Here is a 17,337-nt window from a genome sequence, read left to right on the forward strand (position 1 = left end):
GATGGTCACATAACACTTCGGAAAGTGGCTTTGGGCTTCCTCACTCTCAGTGTGGACACCACAGGAATTAGGGGCAAAGTCTTTGAAGTTCCATCCTTCTGTGGCAAAATCCTTCCTAATCATACTAAGAGTCTTTCTGTTCCTTCTTAACATGAAAACACTTTTTAAGTGAAGCTGCTCTCCACGAAATGCCTTTTGGCATACATATCAAGACCGTGATGGCTGGTCTTACCCACTAAACACCATTTTGCTGCAATGAATTATGTTCACTGCTGTCCTGATGCCTGAATATAATTGAAACTATAAAGTAAAAATTCCTGTCTACAGAAGGCTGGAGAGATGACTCAGGCAGTTAAAAATGCACACGACTCTCACAGAGAACCCGAGTTTGTTTGACATGTTGAGTGATTCACAACCACCTATAATTCCAGCTGCAGGGGATCCCACCCTTCTTCCTTGGGTACCCACACTTACATGTACTAACACCCCTAAAAATAGACTATTTTAAAAAATTCCTGGAGCTAGACAGATGGCCCATCCAGGTAAGAGTGCTTGTTGCTCTTTCAGAGCACCTGGATTCAATTCTTAGCACCTGCATGGTAACTCACAGTCCTCCATAACTCCAGATCCAGGGCCTCCATCACCCTCTTCTGACCTCCTGGGGCATCAGGTGCTCGCAGGGTGCACATACATACATTCGGGTAAAACACTCATATACATAAAAGTTAAAAATCAATTTCTTTAGAAAGGCTTCTTCTCTCCTCCTCTTTTTTCTTTTCTTTTTTTTTTTTTTTTGTGGGGAGAAGTGGTTGTTTTGTTTATTTTGGTTTTGGGGGAGTTGTTTGTTTGATTGAGACAAGCTCTGGCCTCATATGCCTGAGTGTTTGTATTACAAGTTTGAGCACCACTAGGCTAATTACTCACGGCTTCTTTTCCTTTGTTCTGCTCCACCCTGCCTGTCCCACCCTCTGTGGCAGGCTCCTCCGATAAGGATATGTCTTATAGGTCACCATGGTGCTGGCAAAACTTTATGTGGAAGAAAGCTGGCACAGAACTTCAGCATTTTTCACATTCAATTCGAAGAATTTCTCCAAGAAAAATTAATGCTCAAGGCCGAAAGGAAATTTGGACCTGAATTTGAGGACGATTCCGAGGAGGAGCAAGCAGCAAAGCAAGAATTTGAAGAGCTTGCAGCTCAGGCAAACATGAAGATTGAAGAAGAAAGTGCAAAGAGGCAGGTAATGTAAGAGCTAAAGCTACCCTGGAAACCCCATTTGCCCAAGGTCAGATGACTTCCTCGAATGCTGGGGCCTGCTGTTCATGTGAGATAAAAAGTCATGTGTTTTCACTTCAGTAAACAATTTTGGTTGCGCCAACTGCACAGAATATGCTCTGCTCACAGACAGGCGGGAGGAATACAGGCAGGAAGTATGTCAGGACACACGCTTGTCCCCATTGGACAAAGGCAGGAAGTACCATAGCCTTTGTGGGGTTTGCCTTTTTGAGCACCTGACTGAGCTGACTGAGTGCCATTCTCTGAGAATCCTGGGTATAGATGTAGCCAATGTCCATTTTTAAATTAAGCGCACCCTAGTTGGACAAGCCTGCACTTGGGCTTTCTTCTCACAGTTTTGAGATTTAATAGGAACCCTGGCGATGGCCCTGAGGACTGCTGTGCTTGCTGCAGAAGCTGGTTTGAAGCCAGCATCCAGGCTGCAGCAGCCATGGCAGGCTAGACCCAATCACCACCCTGGGATGCCAGCAAGAGTCACGGTGGAAACAGAAAAAAAGAGATTCAGTGGGTGCACACAGATGGAGGAATCCAGTGACCCCAAATGAAGTAAAAATAAATCTTTTTTTTTTTTAAATAGATCCATTCCAGAAATAACTGACATGTTTTTTATTACCCATTTGAGGGTCATCTTCAGAGAAAGGTGACGTGAGTTCATCATCACAATATTTCCTTTTCGTTATTGTGATGCTATAAGCCCCTTCCAGAATTGCTTCAGATAATTGTCTGGTTGACCTCCTCTAATAGGATCTGGTTTAAGGCGATATTACTGTATAGTTATAGGACAGATGGCAAAAAATCAGTTAAGCATTACAGATGTGTGGTGTGTATCAAGCAGGTTTTTTGCAAAAGAAAGGAAAAAAATGACCCCCATGCCATATGTGAAAATCAAGCATGCTGTCCTAGTGACTTCTCTTAGAATATTTTGCACTATTTAGTATTTAATCATATTATATATTGGCGCACAGAACTCAGGTTTTAAAATGGTTGCAACTAACAGTATCAAAAGTGACCCCAGGGAAAAGCATCGGTCTCAATATAGCCATTGATGTGAAACAGGGCTGCCCATTGGAGTGGGGCTTGAGAATCCTCCTCCTTTCTTTGCCTTCAGCTTCCAGAAATACAATTCACAGAAGAAGAAGAAGCAATCAAGATGAGCCTAATGGAGAATGAGCCCCTGCCTCCAGAAGTTCTAGACTCCATACTGTCTGAGTGGTGGTTTAAAGAACCAATACGGTGCCTTCTTACACAAGGGCTTATGTTTCTTTTGTGTATATGTGTGTGTGTGTGTGGTTTATTTATTTTATATACATTAATGTTTTGACTGCATGTATGTCTGTGTGAGGGTGTCAGATCTTGGAGTTACAGACAGTTGTGAGCTGCCATGTGGGCACTGGGAATTGAACCCCAGTCCCATGAAAAAGCAGTCAGGGCTCTTAGCCCTGGCTGAGCCATCTCTGCAGCCCAAAAAGTTCCTTATTTTTTTTTTCCAAAACACTGTTTTTCTGTGTAGCCCTAGCTGTCCTTGAACTCACAGAGATACACCTGCCTCTGCCTCCCAAATGCTGGGATTAAAGGCGTGTGCCACCATCTCCCATCAGGGCTTATGTTTCTTAATGATTTCATTTCCTTTGTTCTGTTTCCTTTCTTTCTTGTTTATTCATTTATTTATTTACAATTTATTCATTTTTATATCCCAATTGTAGCCCGCTTCCTCATCTCCTCTGGGTCCCACCCTCTCTCATCCCTCCCATCCCCTTCCCCTAGTCCACTGAAAGGGGGAGTTCTCCTCCGCTGCCATCTGACCATAGCTTATCAAGTCATTTCCTTTGTTCTTATAGTCCAATTTGTATTTGAGAATTTACTCTTATTCACCCATGTAAACTGCACATTAAAACATCTGTGCTTATGAAAAATATTGGTGCCAGAGACCCACCCCCAAGCTATTAAATCAACATCTGCTGAAATTTGAGACCAGAATCCAGGCACTGGTACCTTTTAGGGTCCCTGCGTGATTCTAGTGCAAAGCTGTAGTTGAGAATGGTTTCCTAAGCCTACACACCTTTATGGTGTGTTGGACTCTTTCCCCCATACCCTTGCAATGATTATTTTATATATAATTACATAGTTATTATATACAGTTATATAGCTATTACAGCAACTGCTGGGCTGCTGTCCAATCTTAGCCAACTAGCAAACGCCTACAATAATGCTAACCTACACAGGACAAATCTTCAGGTCGTTGGAGTTGAAAGCTTTCCTCATTTCCCTGAGATCTGCCTTAATGTCCCCCAAAAGGGCATGAAATGGTATTTACAGTATTGATTAGCGCAAATCCATTTACAACTTGCTGTGTCCAGGTACAGGTACTGGTTAACTGTATTTTACTCAAGTCAACCTAATCCATATGTGAAAATTCATCATGTTAACACAGTAACTTCCCTTAGCTGTATTGGACACTTTTAATATTTAATCATATTAAAATTGATGCATTGGTCAGGTGAGGTGGTGTACACCTGTAATCCCAGCACTCAAGGAGGCAGAGGCAAGTGGATCTTTGTGAGTTTGAGGCCAGCCTGGTCTACAAAGTGAGTCTGGGACAGCCAAGGCTACACAGAGAAACCCTGTTTTGAAAAAAAGGGAGGGAAGAATGGAAAGTGGAAAAGGTTTAAGAAGCTCTGATAATAACATTACTATAAATTCATTAAACTATTACACAGCTGATAAAGTCAAGATTTATCAACCTATGTTAAAATCTATAATCCATGCAGAGATAATATGTCTCTGAAGGCCTTACAGCAGGCACAGAATACAATCTGTGAAGAGACAAGAATGAAACTCAGTTCAGCCCGATTTTTAGGTGCTATGCTGGGCCAACGTGTCAGGAGTCTGACATCAGTTCATATATTTTTGCCATATTTAAGCATAGTGAAGGGCTGGGATAAGTAAAACATAAATTCTGGAAGACGCAGGCAAAGCCTGGATCATCAGACAGTGCAGAAGATCACCAGGTGGTAACCTCCATCCATTCCCAGATCTCCAGGAGAGGGGCCAAGGTAAAGATCTCTTTCCTTTGAAGAATGCCTGTGAGTCTAACCTCCCGGCTTCTCCAGTGCCTATCTGTGTGCCCAAGCACTGTGTGCCCTCTATATCAATACAGTATGAACAGATCTCTAATATAATATTTTTATTATCTGTTTTTTAAGTTATCATACAAAATAATGAGCTTATTGTGACATTTTCATATATACATATACATATAATGAATTGTTCCACCTCATTACCTTCTCCGTTACCCCTCCACACTCCCACTGGTCCCTTCCCTCTCATAGTTCCTCTTCCGCTTTCATGTCATAGATGCTGCGCAGAAATTGGCAGCTTGGTAGACAGGTAGATGATAGACAGATGAGAGATTCGAGAGAGACGTGGGATGCTTGCCTTTTTGGGTGTGGCCTACCTGGAATATCAGTGATGTTTTAAGCAAATTATGAAAATTTCCACCCAGCTCCACAGGCTTTATCCTGGATGGTTTCCCTCGGTTCCCCGAGGAGGCTCTATTTCTAGGAGAGCGCGGATTTTTCCCAGATGCTGCCGTCGTAATACAAGTTGAAGATCAAGATATCTTTGATCGCCTCCTTCCGGCACAAGTTCAGAAGTGGAAGTTGAAACAGCAAAAGAAATTGGAAAGGAAAAAACTCATCAAAGACATGAAGACAAAAATCAAGGTACAGATACATAGGAATATGGTCATTTATCACCTATTTAGGTTTTTAAGTAGTCTGCACAAGAATGGATGTTAATGTCACAGTAAGGATGAAAGCATTTTCATCAAATATTTTATCCTTTAATAAGAATTAAAAATTATTTGAAGGTTTTTGGTTTTGTCTTTTTGAGATAGGGTCTCTATGTAGACCTGGCTGTCTGGAAACTCCTTGTGTAGACCAGGCTGCCCTTGAATTCAGAAATCTGCCTGTCTGTACCTTCCAAGTGTCAAGTTTATCTGAAGCTTTTTTGATCACCGACATTTTAATGCTTCTCTTCCCAAAATAGTGATGTCCAGGCCTCCCTCTGTCAGCCACAGGAGCAGACCAAAGGGCACAAAAGAGGCTGTAGCCGGTCTCCTGGCTTTTTATTAGAATCTCTTACCTACCTCCCTGCACCACTCTATCCCTTCCAACACCCCAACACTAGGTAGGAGAGAAAGGAGGTTAGAGGGGAGAGGGGCTTCGATTTCATTAGACTACACTTCCTGATGATCAGGGGCATCAAGTTCCTTGGGGTAAATTTGATCTTTGTCCTCGGGATATCTCCAACCAACAACCGGCAATCGAGCAAACAGCAAATGGCACTCAGCAACCAGCAATCCAGCAAACAGCAACAGCAGCATTTACCAAGAGTCCCCAGAATTCCAAACATAACTACCTGTAGCTGGCAAAATCACGCCCCTGCTAGAGCTTGAGGCAAACCATAGTTAGTTGCTCTGAAGCAGCCCCATATCCCACATCTGCCATAAAAAACATATTCCAATACCACTTCTGGGTTTTTTTTGTTTTTTTTTTTTTTTTTTTTCTTAAAAAAAAAAAAACCAAAAATTCTCACTACTAAAGGCAGCATTGCAGTGAGAGAGCCATAGCCAGAAGGCAGAGTATCTTGGTAACCGTTGCGGAAGCTCACACCCATCATTAACTATCCCAACTCAGGGGGTCTTTGTGTTCACAGCAGTGCCCTCGTGATGAGCCCCTCAGTGGTCTTTCCTCTCTGGCTCATCCTTCCAGCTACTCACAGACCAGTCTTCCAGATCAGATCGCACCATCAGGGGCTGAAGCCCAGCCTCGTTCCAAACCCATTTCCTACTGTTTTGTTTTTTTTTTTTTTTCAGCTGCACTAAGTGTAATCCCTTCACTGCAGCAGCCGCACCAGGTGCGTCCGAGCTTCCTTACAGGGGAGGCGCACACCCCGGGTGACGTCACACAGATCTCTCTGAGTTCCTATTAACTTACCCTTAGAGGAGGTGGCACTGCCTGACCTGATATTTTGAATTTTTTGAAGAAAATGACAGGACATCTATCATAATGCCCAAGGCAGTGTCCACCTCTGGCAGGCACGCTGTAGGGGTCCTGAGCCAAGTAGAAAACAAAAACAAACAAACAAAAAAAAACCCTAAGGACATATGAACAGATCCACTGTGTTAGTCTTGGAGGACCCTGTAAAGAATAGGGCGTGATCATTCGCCCTCTGCAGCACGAATGTGCTTTTCTCATAGATAACAATCGTGATCTCAAAGATATGTCTTCACAGTGAGAAAAATAGATTTCCAAAAGTTTTCAACACATCGCCTCTCGGTATTTCTCTGCGTGTGAAATCCAGGGTCCATCCCAAACAAGAAAATGTACAATACCAAAAGAGCCTAAGACATGTGGAGTGGCCAGGCCCCTCGGGCTGTTTATCCCTTGGAAGGGAGATAGCCCAGAAGAACAAGGATGTACTTGGTCAATCACTGTCAATTGTTCTCCTGGTACAGACCCTACCCATGGGTTAGCCCCAGCTTGAAAAAGGTGCATTAATTCGTAGCAAGTGATTTTATTATATTTTTTTCTATTGTAAACTTGCAAATGTTTCTTCAACAGGACGATATGATTGCTAAAAGGAGAGCTGAACTTCTCTCAGAGAGAGAGAGAAAAAAGAAAGCGGAGGTGAGTAGATGACTTTTGTTTTGTTTTGTTTAAGCAGAACACCATGATCTCAGCAGGAGAAAAAAAATAGGATTTGTTTTAAAAGTTTACAAGAACTAACATGTTTACAGAGATTAGTAAAATGACACATAATTTTGTTTCTTTTACTTTTGGCATGGTATATGCTACCATTTTAAATGACCTTTTTATATTTAAAATCAGAAAAGAACAAGCACTTTTTTGTCTTGTTTGAGACAGAGTCTCCCTACCACCTCCTCCTCCTCCACCACCTCTGCCTCTATTTCTGGAGTTTGGGGATTAAAAGCGTGCGCCGTCACACCTGGCATGAAGGAACACTTATTAAAGAAAATAACCCACGGAAGACGCTGCAGTATTCTCATACGGAATACACAGTGCATTGAACTAAGTTTCTTTTGGATTTTCAGCTTGTGAATTTTCATCTTGCTTTCACACTTCCGGCTACCGCCACAGGGACAGGCCAGGAAGCATAGGAGTGAGGATAGACAGAGCCTATGACGTTGAGCTGAAACCACAATGTACGTTGTCTCAGGGTGTGAAGTGAGATGGAGGAGAGCCTGGGAGCCCTCAGACCCCGTGCAGGACACTCAGTGTGGTGTCTGTCCACCCTTGAAGAGCCAGAGTTTTGTTTTATTTGGGGGACAGTTGTTCCCACACCAACCCATGGTTACAGCCAAACCACTCAGCGGGGCGGGGCTAAACCATTGGCCTCTTTTACTGGTGCCTGTGGACAGGTGTAGGGCATTTATCATTATTTCGGGAATGAATCTTAATGTTTAATCTTTAATTTGACTTAAACATTACTTTAGTGTGATGATGCCGCCAGTGGTATAGAAAGGGCTCTGGAGGGGCACTCACTGCAGATACCCTGTGGTTCTCCTGTGCTTCTAGAGGCTCCAGGGCAGCGATAATCACACACATTCTTTAGGCAGAGAGTACAGCACCCCGCACACTTGACAGCCTTTAGCTCCTGGGCCAGCTTTTCCTTGGGCTCCAGCAGTGAGGGGCTTCTGTTTGCTCTTGGCAAGTTTATCAATAGGAGAGGGATCATCCCTGAGATCAACGGGGTCCCAGCATTCCAGAAAGGAGTCTTTGGGCGAATTATCTCAGGGACCGGCTTTTCTTTCACATTTTCAAATGAGGAGGGAGAGGCCACACTTCAAAAACATCCGAGTGTAGATATCTCAGTAGGGGATCAGAAGACAAGCTGCCCACAACACGCTTAATTGTCTGCATTTCGGAAACAGTTTTGTGTCCACTTTAAAAACTTCAAATTCCCCCCACCCCCGCTGCGGGGTCTGGGGGTGCGGGGTGGCGGGGAGGGGTGGGTATTGTCAGCATACCTGATTTATCCTCTTAAATACATGCAGACAAAAGCATTTTGGTAGCAAAGAATACCTTTGCAGCCTGCAGGTCCTACTTGAGCATGCCAGTGGCTGCTTCCATCGATCCTGCTGGAAAAGATGCCATCTTGTGCAAACTCTGCCTCAGAATGTGGTTAAAGAGGGTTCTGTGAGCCAGATCTTTCTAGAATCTCTGCATTTCTGTTCACTGGCTCCACCTCTGGGCCTCCTCTGGCATGTGGGTCGCTTCCATCAAGTGTTGGGAGCCACAGGAAGGAGAAGTCCTCGAAGAGCCGAGAGACTGAATCAATAAAACTGAGGCAAGGTTAGGCATGCCACGGGTCAGTCAGAAGAACAGACCTTGAGTACTGAAGAAGAGCTAAAGTCAGGGTCAGATGAGACTGAGACAGGGTTCAGGGCCAAGACCATCTCTGGTAGCTTCTCAAGAGACAGCAGAGGTCAGAGTATGTAGGCCCAAAGACTGACACACAGACGACATTTTGGAATAAGTTGGAGACTGAGGTTCAAGACATTGAACCCAAATGGCTCAGAACAGTGTCTCCAAATCTTAGCCCACACAGAACAGTATGGGAGCCAGGTGAATCATGTCCCTCTGTGTATCAGAAAACCTGCCATCAAAACTCAGGCAACCCTCTCACACGTCTTGCTTACCCGTCTCCTCTCTTATCCACAGATGTTGAGATCGTAATCCCCATCACCATCCTGCATAATCGGTTCTTCCACTCCTCAGGTTCTTCCACATCCTCAGGTTCTTCCACTGACAGGAATGTGTGATGGAGCATATCCCAAACCTAGTGCTGTTTGTGAGACAGTGGATTTTATGTGCTTCCTATATATGTACTCTGGTTTGGGCTTTCTATCATCCCTTTGGAGCCTTCTTTGGATTATTTGAGGATATTTGAATTTTTTGTTCTTATTTTTTAGATCGGGTCTTTCTAGGTAGCCATGGCTGTCCTGGAACTTGTTTTGTAGCCCAGGCTCATCTTCAGCTCATAGAGATCTGCCTGCCTCTGCCTCCCTACTAGTTCTGAGATTAAAGGCATGGACTACCAGCCTGGGATCTCTTTTAATTTGTTATGGCTTTAGGATTATAGCTTTGAGCTCTGCTTTTAGTGATTGCTCTAGAAATATAGATGTGTGTGTGTGTGTGTATACATATATATATATGCTTTTTTCTACATTCTTTTTCGAGTCAATATTATTACTTATAGCAATATTGGTGTGTCTTCATCCATCCTAACACATAAGCATCCTTTATTTTACACCATGTGCCTGAGAATATTAGAAACCACAGAGGAAAAGTCTACCTCCTTGTTTAGAATATGCATGTGTTTGAGTTAAGAGGGAAATTGCTCTACTTTTACGTTTCTCCAACTTCTCATCAAACTGCACCAACAGCAGGAGCAGCAGCCGGCAGCAGGCAGCAGCCCTCTTCTTACTCAGAGCCCCACCCCCCACCTGCACTCTCTGGGCTCTGGCCTTTATTTCCTCTCCAGAGTCCTCAGAATTCAAATATCTGCAGCTGGCAAAGAGCCCCTCTCAGAGCCTGCACGAGGCAAGCAGTTTGCTGCTGTGGACAGTCTGACTCAGCCCCATATCCACACCTGGGATTAAAACAAAAACATGTTCACACATCATAACTGAGTTTTTAGAGACATCAAAACGTTCCACTACAGCTTACTGTTTCCGAGGCTTAGAGTCCATCATGGTATAAGAAAGGCTCGGAGGCAGGAACAGCTCAGCGGAGAGTCGAAAGTAAGAGCAGAAGGTACGTCCTACAAGGCCACACCCTTTAATCCTTCCCACACAGTTTCACCAAATGGGAACCAGGATTCAAACAAAGGAGCCTTATGGGCTCGTTATCATTCAAACCACCACAGACAGTCTGAGAGGATGGAGTGCAGTAAAACTGATTAGGGTGGTCCTGCCAGCATGTGCCTACCCTATAAGGAAAGAATGTACATACTTTCTAAAGAAATTAAACAAACTGACTAGAGGTGCTAGTACCACAGGACGTTGATTGGTGTCTTCCGTCTCTTGGGCAAGACCAGACTTCCCGCCTCTTCTCCTCCCCACATCTTAAATTTAAATATGATACGACATTACTTATATCCAGAGAGCCCCGATTGCTCTAAATCGGTCAATTTAGTCTTCCATTTATGAAAAAATAAAATAAACATCAAGGTGAGATTGCCATATTTTTGAGAAAAGTTATGAGAATAAAAAATTCTGTGAATGAACAGAAGAGTTGGTCAAAAAATTAAGTTGCTATCCAGGGAACATCAGTGAACACTAAAAGAGTTCTAATTTTCCTCAGAAGGTTACAAGAAGAAACTTGTACCCTGAAACAAGCACTAGTGCTGGTGAGATGGCTCGGTGGGCGAAGGCAGCTGCCACCAAGCCGAGAAGCCCCAGTTCCATCCCAGGACTCACACAGCAGAAGGAGAGCACAGGCTCCTTCAAGCTGACCTCCAACGTCTGCACGTGTGCCCCCAACACAGAACAAAACTAATTAACTAATTTAACTGTGATTTTACAAAACAGGACGCTGGGGCTCAGAGGTTAACTTAAGCCAAGTGCTGGCTGCTCTTCCAAAGGACCCGGGTTCAATTCCCAGCACCCATACAGCAGCTCACAACTGTCCGTAATTCCAGTTCCAAGGGGATCTGACACCCTCACACAGACATACATGCAGGCTGAACACCAGTGTGCATAAAATAAAAATAAATTATTAAAAAAAAAACAACAGGATGCTGTGAAAAGTCAGAGAGAGAAAAAAAAGTTCATGAAATCTAAAATTATTTAAAAATAAAGGCAAATAGAAGAGTAAACAGAGAACAAAACTGCAAGGACTAGGAAAGAGCTGGGAATCTATGGGGTCAGCCTAGGGGGGACGGTCTCCCTCAAGCTGCAGTTCGGAAATGGGGGGGAGCTCTAAGAAATACTGGAAGGAAATGGAAGACTGCAGTGTGTCCCAGCAGAGCTGACGTGACGTCAAGCAGAACATCCAAGAATAACGGGCATTAGACAAATCTACATGAAACTTAGAATGGCAAGCATAAAAATGTGAGCACAACCATTTCTAAAGCTTTTGTTTTTCGAAGCGTGTGGTAGCGCCTGCCTTTATCCCAGCACTCAGGAGGCAGAGGTGGGAGGATCTCTGTGAGCTTGAGGTCCTGATTTATATAGTGAGTTACATCCAGAGCTCTTGATGATGGTGATGATGATGATGATAAATAAAAATTAGATGGTTCCTATGAAAGAATGAAGACAGGATTTTTTTCAAACATCTTACTAACCATACTGATGACAGTATGACTTAAAACCCTAAGTCAAATCATTTTCCAGTCTGGAAGTCTGTACCTTTAAGAAAATCTGTTTCTAAAGTGTGGGGGTAAAGAGAAATCTTTTCAGATATTTAATATCTTTGAAAACTAGCCTTTTACATTCTTCCTAAGGAATAGCCAGTTGATACAGTGGTTGCTGATCCTTCTGCCCACAAGCAAACAACAGTAATTAGGAAACAAATAAAAACCCCTGGGAAGCCAGGACTGAGGGGAGAAACATGGCAGGTAGATGTGGAGAGGGCTAAAATGGGGCGTGGTTTTGACTAAGGTGAAAAATGACCTGGACACAGACATGGTGTCGGAGACTGCATTATGCTTTGGGTCTCTGTTGGCGCGGTGGTGAATGAAGGCTCAGTCACTAAGGTGAGTGGGTTCTGTCCATTGGATTTCATTTGCAGAAGCAATCAAAAATTGTTTTACATTATAAGTGTCAGTTTGTACATGAAGGACTAAATACTGAGCAACAGTTAGAGGGACAATGCATACGTACAATGATTTGGAAACAATTTGGTAAACTGAGGAGAAGCGAGGAAGAGTCCTTCTGAATTGTGGAGAACCCCAGCATATGGATAGATGGCGATGCAATGAGCAAATTTGGAGGTAGTAGTTAGGATGATAAGTACTCAGTTACAAAATTAAGACTGGTAACAAGACTAAAACTAAAGACTAGAGAGAGAGGAGTAACGTTAGTTACCTCCCTAACTATCAGCAGGAGAGGAAAGTCAAAACCTCACAAGCATCGCACTACTGCTTTCTAAACTGATTCTTAAACCACACTTTAAAATAGAGAAAGCCCAAATTCATGATATTGTGGGACACTATGTGGTTGTTAAAATATTATTAACAATGAAGTGTATATTCTGTTATGGAAAGATATTTATGCATGTTTCCAGCTTTCAAGGCAGTTCTATAGAAAAAAAAATACCCTACTTATATTTAAAATAAAATAGAGCTATGACTGAGGAGGAACTCAGAAACTCTCTTTTCACTGTGTAGACGGATGACTTTCCATGTATTAACTCATCCAGGGCTCCCCCAAATCCTGTGAGATACTATTTTAAAGATAAGGAGAAACTGATCTTGTTCCGGTTGGCAGCACAGTTGGTAGTATTTTGTAATTGCTGAGCAGCATTAAATATTATCTTTAAAGACTATCAAAAACATATACTATGACAACTGTGGGCATAAATAGCATTAAGAATAGTCTATTTGCTTGTGGGACCATCACAGTATCAGAGTCTTTTTTGTTTGTTTTGTTTCTGTTTTTCAAGACAGGGGCCTCTCTGTGTAGCCTTGGCTGTCCTGGACTCACTTTGTAGACCAGGCTGGCCTCAAACTCACAGAGACCCACCTGCCTCTGCCTCCCAGAGTGCTGCGATCACAGGCGTGTGCCACCATGCCCAGCTCAGTCTTTTGTTTGTTTTATTAACTAATTTGTTTATTCGATTTACATTTCGGTCATAGGCCCCTCTTTTCTCTCCTCCCATTCCCGTCCTCCCTCCCACATCCCCTCTCCCTAATTTCTCAGAATAGGGGAGCCCCTCCACCCACACACCCCAGCTCATCTAGTCGAATGAGGACTGAGTTCATCTTCATCCCCCATGGCCTGGCCATGCCAGTGATATCCCCCACTCCCCTCACTAACCTTAAAGACATTACATTTCTGGGTGTCAGTCATTACTTTCTTACTGCATTGCCCATGAATATGAGCCCCCCAGTGATCTGTCAACAGTGTCACACTCAGCAGAGTTTATGCAGAGAGCAAAGGGACCATTCTCTTCCTCAGGGGACTAACAAAGAAGAGGAGGACTTTAGCGACGAGGATCATGATGAAGAGGAGGATATCGAAAACATCCTTGAGGAAGAGTTTCCAAAAGACGAGGAAGAGATGAGCGAAGAAGACGAGGAACAGGAAGGAGACGCAACTGATCGCCTGAGAACCGAACTGGGGGAAAAGTTTGAAACAGACAACAATAATCTACAGCTGATACAGGTTATGACCTTCCCTTCAGTTAAAGAGTAATGATTTGGAAATGCAAAGAGGGTAAATTAGGTTCAGTGTCTGTGTGTGTGTGTGATATTTCAATATGTCAGAGCAACAGGACCTTGGTCACCATCACTTCGCAGGTATGAAATTCATGGATCAAAAGCAGCATGCATGAAGGTCATCGTGGGTTCATTTACCCACAGGCAGCTACTTATAGAGCTAAAAGATACTGTCTTTATGCTCACATGCTCACCAGCTGTGTCTACTTGCTGTAGCTGAGAAACACTTTCTTATGTCTCTTCTCAGGACGAATTCGAGAAGTTTCTGATACCATTAATTACAGTTAACGGAGCTAGGAAAATTCATATTGTCCAATATATATTGAATTTGAAACTGAAGCCGCTGGTGGAAAATCGTGCCAGCATTTTTGAAAAGTGTTACCCAGTGACACCACACCTTGCTGATAAAATGCTCAACTTTACCTACAAGTACCTGAGCTCATTTGGCTACTGGGACCCTGTAAAGGTAATGTCACAAAATTCATCTGAAACCCACCATTCCTCGTTTCTTCAAGTTGCTTAGGAAGGCGTGATCATTTTGAAAAGTCACAGATATTGTATAATGCTATACGTTAATATTTGGGGGACTGAAATACAGCCATCTAACTTTTTATCTTTGCTTCTGCTAGAAAATATATAGCATGGAGCCGACACTCTGCCCCAACTGAACTTCTTTGTGTCCTTGGCATTTATTCCCAGCAAGGAATTTTATTCCAGTCTAAGAATGGGTGACAGTGCTGATGACATTATAGGCCTGAGTCATTGTTCTACTGCAACTCTCAAAGCGAAGCAGTGTGACAAAACTGCTTCACACCCACTCTGCCACAGCCAGGAAAGACGGTGCATGCCATAAAAAGATCACCAAACTTACCATCAGTTAATTACCCACTCTATCCCATTCCATAGCCACACCTTAGACTGCCTCTGGTGGGGCGGGCATTTTACACTTCATCGTTGCCGTTAACGATGTGAGAGGAATCCATCTGCAAAAAACTGTGCCAGAAGCCGGGTGTGGCGGCACATGCCTGTAATCCCAGCACTTGGGAGGCAGAGGCAGGTGGAGCTCTGTGAGATTCACCAGGCCCACCTGGTCTACTAAGTGAGTCCAGGGCAGCCAGGGGAATTAGCCAGAGAAACACTGTTTAAAAAAAAAAAAGGTGGGGGAGGGGAGGAGAAATTCATCCATTCTGAAAGATAACTCAGCAAAAGCACCTGTATGACTTGTTTCAGATACTACAGCCAGAACTTTAGTCAGGGAAGGCTAGTTAGTGCCATTTCTCTTCTGGGAGTTCAAAGGGCCTCCCATTCAAGTCCGTGAGCAGGTCCATTCAGGGTGGGAGTGCCATGGACTAGTAATTCCAAAGCTAAGAAGTCTAGATTGGGGTGTCCTTGGAGCCTCTCCCCTGTCTAGCAGTTGGCCACTTTCTCATAGTTTCCTCACGTGGCACTTCCTTTGTGCATACCACCCGTGTCTCTTCCTCCTATTGAAGCTCCATCCTATCCTCTGTCCCTTTTGCCTCATTTTACCTTAGTTGTATTCACATTGGCAATAAGAGTTTCAACACAAGAGCTGTAAGGGAGAGGGGAAATACAATCCACAACACCATCTTGGAAGTGGATCTGTTTGTGGGGGAAAATTAGCTCATGAATAAGTGTAACAATCTCATAGCCTTTGTCAGAAATGTTTAATATAAGCATGAGTCTTCATGAAGGAAGTAGCACTGTAATTGTCATAAGCTAAAGCCACCAAAGAAACATTGTACTGATTACATATGATTCACAATAACCTGTAATTTGTATACAGTTATTTTGTTAATATTTATAACTAGGGGCTTTTAACTATGTAAGGAAGATTGTTTTTATATTGTACCATTTTTTCAAATATATGAAGGAAATGCTTTATAAATTTAATCCAACTTGTGAATTCAATTATCTTACAGCTAAGTGAAGGAGAAACAATCAAGCCTGTGGATAATGCAGATAAGCCACTCAGCCCTCTAATTCATCGTCAGTATATTTACTTTTTCTCTAGTAAAAAAACTAGAGAAAAATTCATGACGAACCCAATCAAGTATATCCGGCAACCCAAACCCAAATCTACCATGCCTGTGAAGATTATGATTGTGGGGCCTCCCAAGTCAGGGAAAACTACAGGTGAGTTTGTCTGTCTTTCTCCTCCGGCCTCCAGGGAGCTCTGGAACCCAGTACCCTGCGCCAGATCTCCAGGAACTAGCCATAAACTTTGAGGTTCGCCATGGGGACTGTGCCAGTTTACACCTCCCACCAACCATGTATAAAGTGATTAATTTCTCTCTACATCTTTCCCAGAATTTATTTATTTGCTTGATTGGTTGGTTTGGTTTTTCAAGACAGGGTTTCTCTGTTTAGTCCTGGCTGTCCTGGAACTCGCTTTGTAGACCAGGCTGGCCTCGAACTCACAGAGAAACCCCTCCCTCTGCCTCCCAAGTGCTGGGGTTACAGGTGTGCGCCTCCACTGCCCATCTTTTTAAAAACAATTATTATTATGGCTGAATTGAGTTAAGATCTCAGTGTGAAAAATCACTATTTGCAAATATTTTTGGAGGATTCCTGTGTCTCTTTAATCAAAGATGTTGGTCAGTAATTTTTATTTTGTTATTTTTTCTTGTTTTTTATCAGGCTTGGTACAGGGAAATATTAGTTTCATGGCATAAATTTGTAAAGGTTCTTTTTTTTTTATGTGATGGAATACTTTGAGAATGACATGTGTAAACTCTTTTTTAAAGTTAAAAAAAAAATTTAACAGTGGCTCCACCCAGTGCTGGGCTTTTCTTCATTGGAGACTCTACTGCCTCAGTTCCATTGACTTCGGTTTCGCACGGCCTCTTGATTAAAATTCAGTAGGTTATACGTACCCGGAAGTTCATCCATTTCTTCTGGATATCCTAATTCACTGACGTCTGCAGCTGTCCCTGAGCCCTCCACAGCCAGCAGAGAGATGACCCACGGGAGGCGAGAAGGCAGATTCAGCGCGACTCAGTAGCTGGTGTTCAAGCTTCTGGAGTCTGACCCGATACGCCTACTTTAGGCATATTTAAGCACAGCACGGTTTGGTGAAAATTTACTTTGGTGATAATTAACTCACTCCTGCGTTCACAACACAGCATACATACATCTCTAAGCTAAATACAGATGAGACTTGGCTGCCCTGAAACTCATTCTAAAGTCCGTAAAGATGGGCTCTGTAGATTGACTTGGAAGAAGCAAAGAAACAAACAAAAAACAATGTCAACAAAAACCAAGCTTATGATAAGAATCTGTGGGAGGATCTGGTATGGTCCCCAGCAGCCACAGAGAGAGAGCAAAAGTCGCCAGCCATGCCCCATGCCAGACCTCTGCCCCCTTCCCTGGAAGAGACAATCCTGTAGGCTTCGCATTTAGGTTTCCCCAGAGCACAAAGACCTCCACACAAATGTATAGATTTTCAGAATGCTCCCTAACTTCCCCACGAGCTGCAGAGGCATGTGTTGTGATATCCAGCGTCACCCGTCACTTATTTCGGGGGGCCTCTCCAGCTCCTGTTCATTTTCTCTAAGGGT

General features: G+C 43.3%; 1 protein-coding gene across 2 annotated transcripts in view; it reads left to right on the forward strand.

The window, feature by feature from the left end:
• Positions 1-17,337, forward strand: part of Ak9 (adenylate kinase 9) — a 105,827-nt gene that overhangs the window by 70,919 nt on the left and 17,571 nt on the right. For both annotated transcript variants that reach the window (XR_009587922.1, XM_060373287.1), the window contains exons 25-31: positions 978-1,238; positions 2,403-2,527; positions 4,797-5,016; positions 6,919-6,984; positions 13,500-13,706; positions 14,007-14,225; positions 15,700-15,913. Coding sequence is in view for 1 of the 2 variants with exons in the window: in XM_060373287.1 (XP_060229270.1) it covers positions 978-1,238; positions 2,403-2,527; positions 4,797-5,016; positions 6,919-6,984; positions 13,500-13,706; positions 14,007-14,225; positions 15,700-15,913 (1,312 nt within the window). In the remaining variant the exon portion in view is untranslated. The remainder of the gene's footprint in view (positions 1-977; positions 1,239-2,402; positions 2,528-4,796; positions 5,017-6,918; positions 6,985-13,499; positions 13,707-14,006; positions 14,226-15,699; positions 15,914-17,337) is intronic.

Source organism: Meriones unguiculatus, chromosome 20 (genome assembly GCF_030254825.1).
Source record: "Meriones unguiculatus strain TT.TT164.6M chromosome 20, Bangor_MerUng_6.1, whole genome shotgun sequence".
Lineage (NCBI taxonomy): Eukaryota > Metazoa > Chordata > Mammalia > Rodentia > Muridae > Meriones > Meriones unguiculatus.